The sequence below is a fragment of the Columba livia genome, unplaced genomic scaffold (assembly GCF_036013475.1).
Source record: "Columba livia isolate bColLiv1 breed racing homer unplaced genomic scaffold, bColLiv1.pat.W.v2 Scaffold_102, whole genome shotgun sequence".
Classification (NCBI taxonomy): Eukaryota; Metazoa; Chordata; class Aves; order Columbiformes; family Columbidae; genus Columba; species Columba livia.
In genome coordinates this window covers 519,114-521,597 of record NW_027043007.1, presented here as the reverse complement: position 1 = coordinate 521,597, position 2,484 = coordinate 519,114, and the positions used below count along the sequence as shown (strand labels likewise).

Sequence of the window (2,484 nt, the reverse complement as noted above, 5' to 3'; positions counted from 1 at the left end):
TTGACATTCGCTGTGAACGTTGGAGCTGCCACAACCCAGCTCCCGTGTCCCCACTGCAGAGCTTGGCAGCACACGGGCAGAGGTTCTGCTGCTCACAGCACACTCAGCCAGCACAGCCCAGAGAAAGTTAATGCATGCTATTTGGAGGGCTAGGGGCTGGTTTCTGTGGAAAATAGAGTGACTTTGGTAAGAGGATGGTATTCTAATTTTATGTTGTTCTTTCCTTTGCTTTTTAACAGACCCCCCATGCCCACAGCCAGCAAATGTCCAACAGCAGCTCCATCACCCAGTTCCTCCTCTTGCCATTTGCAGACACACGGGAGCTGCAGCTCTTGCACTTCTGGCTCTTCCTGGGCATCTACCTGGCTGCCCTCCTGGGCAACGGCCTCATCATCACCACCATAGCCTGTGACCAGCACCTCCACACCCCCATGTACTTCTTCCTCCTCAACCTCTCCCTCCTTGACCTGGGCTGTATCTCCACCGTTGTCCCCGAATCCATGGCCAATTCCCTCTGGGACACCAGGGCCATTTCCTACGCAGGGTGTGTGTCGCAGATCTTTTTTTTCCCCTACTTCATCACAGCAGAGTATTGTCTTCTCACAGTCATGGCCTATGACCGCTACGTTGCCATCTGCAAACCCCTGCACTACGGGACACTCCTGGGCAGCAGAGGTTGTGTGCACATGGCAGCAGCTGCCTGGGCCAGTGGCTTTCTCAACACTTTTCTACACACGGTCAACACATTTTCACTGCCACTCTGCAAGGGCAATGCTGTGGACCAGTTCTTCTGCGAAATTCCTCATATCCTCAAGCTCTCCTGCTCACACTTTTACCTCAGGGAAGTCTGGGTTATTCTGGTTAGCCTCTTATTAATATTTGGATGTTTTGTTTTCATTGTGGTGTCCTATGTGCAGATCTTCAGGGCTGTGCTGAGGATTCCCTCTGAGCAGGCACAGCACAAAGCCTTTTCCACGTGCCTCCCTCACCTTGCTGTGGTTTTCTTGCTCACCAGTACTGGCACATTTGCCCACCTGTAGCCCGCCTTCATTTCTTTCCCATCCCTGAATCTGGGGGTGTCTGTTGTGTATTCAGTGGTACCTCCAACATTGAATCCCCTCATCTATAGCATGAGGAACAGGGAGCTCAGGGATGATCTGAGGAAGCTCATGACTGGATGTTTTCAGCAACCATAGACTGCTCCCCTGTGCAAAGGGCTCCTAGTGTATGTCATGACAGGCCAAGTTTGTCTTTCCTTCTTTACATTTTTTTTCCTTTTTCCACTTGCACTGTTATTGTCTTCCAAGAAATGTCACTGTTCATCCCTTCCCGCTTAATTATCCACCCATCTTGTGTGAACCAGTGACTTTGTGGAAATGGGAATACGTCATTGTATTTAAGTGAAATAAATGAACTGACAACACCATGTGTTTCTGGGCTCCTCCTGGGGATGTGGGGAGTGCAATGCCACTGAAGGATGATGGTGTGACCTCCTGGTCTCCCGGGGAGATGGGTGTAAAGAGGCAATGAGGGTCCATGCCCATGATGATGATGTGTCTCCTTTTAGGCCTTAGTTGGAGGCACATGAGCTATAGCTAAGGGGACAAAGACTTTGGGCTTTCAGGGACATCCAGCCTTACCAGCACCCTTGGACATCTTCGCTGCAGGCCATTCTACACTGACCCAGGCCTGTGGGTGTTCCCTTGCAGGCTGCAGGCTGCAGACACCCAGTGTGTCGGGAACAGAAGGGAAAGGGAGAAACCCATTGGTTGAGGATAAAAACAGCGTAATAAGACAACTATAAGACTATAATAAGACAAGACTATATTTAATAATATACTACTAAAAATACAGATGTGTAAGATAAAATAATGATATTCAGTGCAATCCCTCATGAAACTCCAGTTGTGCTGAACAGTCCTGGAGCAGGGAACATCCTGGTCTCAAACAGCCAATCCCAGTGAGACAGAGAGCAAAAAGGTAAAGTGCAGAAAGACCCAAGGGCTGACTGCAAACCAGAGGAATGGCAAAAGGCCGAACTAACACCAAACTCGCAGTGGAACAGAACTTCCAAACAGAAATAACTAAAGTAGCCACAAAACCTGAACTAACAGAACTGACTAGCTGGAAAAGCTGGCTGCAGCTTTATACCGAGCATGACGCTAATGGTAGGGAATATTTTGCTGATCAACCTGGATGTCAACATAGGAGCTGTCCTGTCTGTACCTCCTCCTACCAATTTGCACCTGCAGCTGGACAGTCGAAGAAGTCTTTGCTTTCCCTGATAACAGGCAAGGTATCAGTGAGTTCTGACTTTCCTTTCATGAGAAATCCCAAACACTGAAAAGCTACTGGAAGAAAATATTTGTTCCATCCCAGGGAAAAAGCAGTGTTATCTCACGATTCTCAGAGTAAATCTAAAAAAAAAGACTATTAAAGCTATGAAGGAGAGAAGATTCTAGCTACATGAAGAAAATTAACTCA

General features: G+C 48.0%; 1 protein-coding gene across 1 annotated transcript; it reads left to right on the top strand.

Moving 5' to 3' along the window:
• Positions 1-263: 263 nt before the first annotated feature.
• Positions 264-1,040, top strand: LOC135577570 (olfactory receptor 14I1-like). The gene has a single exon (XM_065047706.1). It carries the CDS (start codon positions 264-266, stop codon positions 1,038-1,040), a length of 777 nt encoding a protein of 258 aa, XP_064903778.1.
• The last annotated feature ends 1,444 nt before the right edge of the window (positions 1,041-2,484 follow it).

Coding starts and splice junctions, on each gene's coding strand:
- LOC135577570 (XM_065047706.1), top strand. CDS start 264: ATGTCCAACAGCAGCTCCATCACCCAGTTCCTCCTCTTGCCATTTGCA.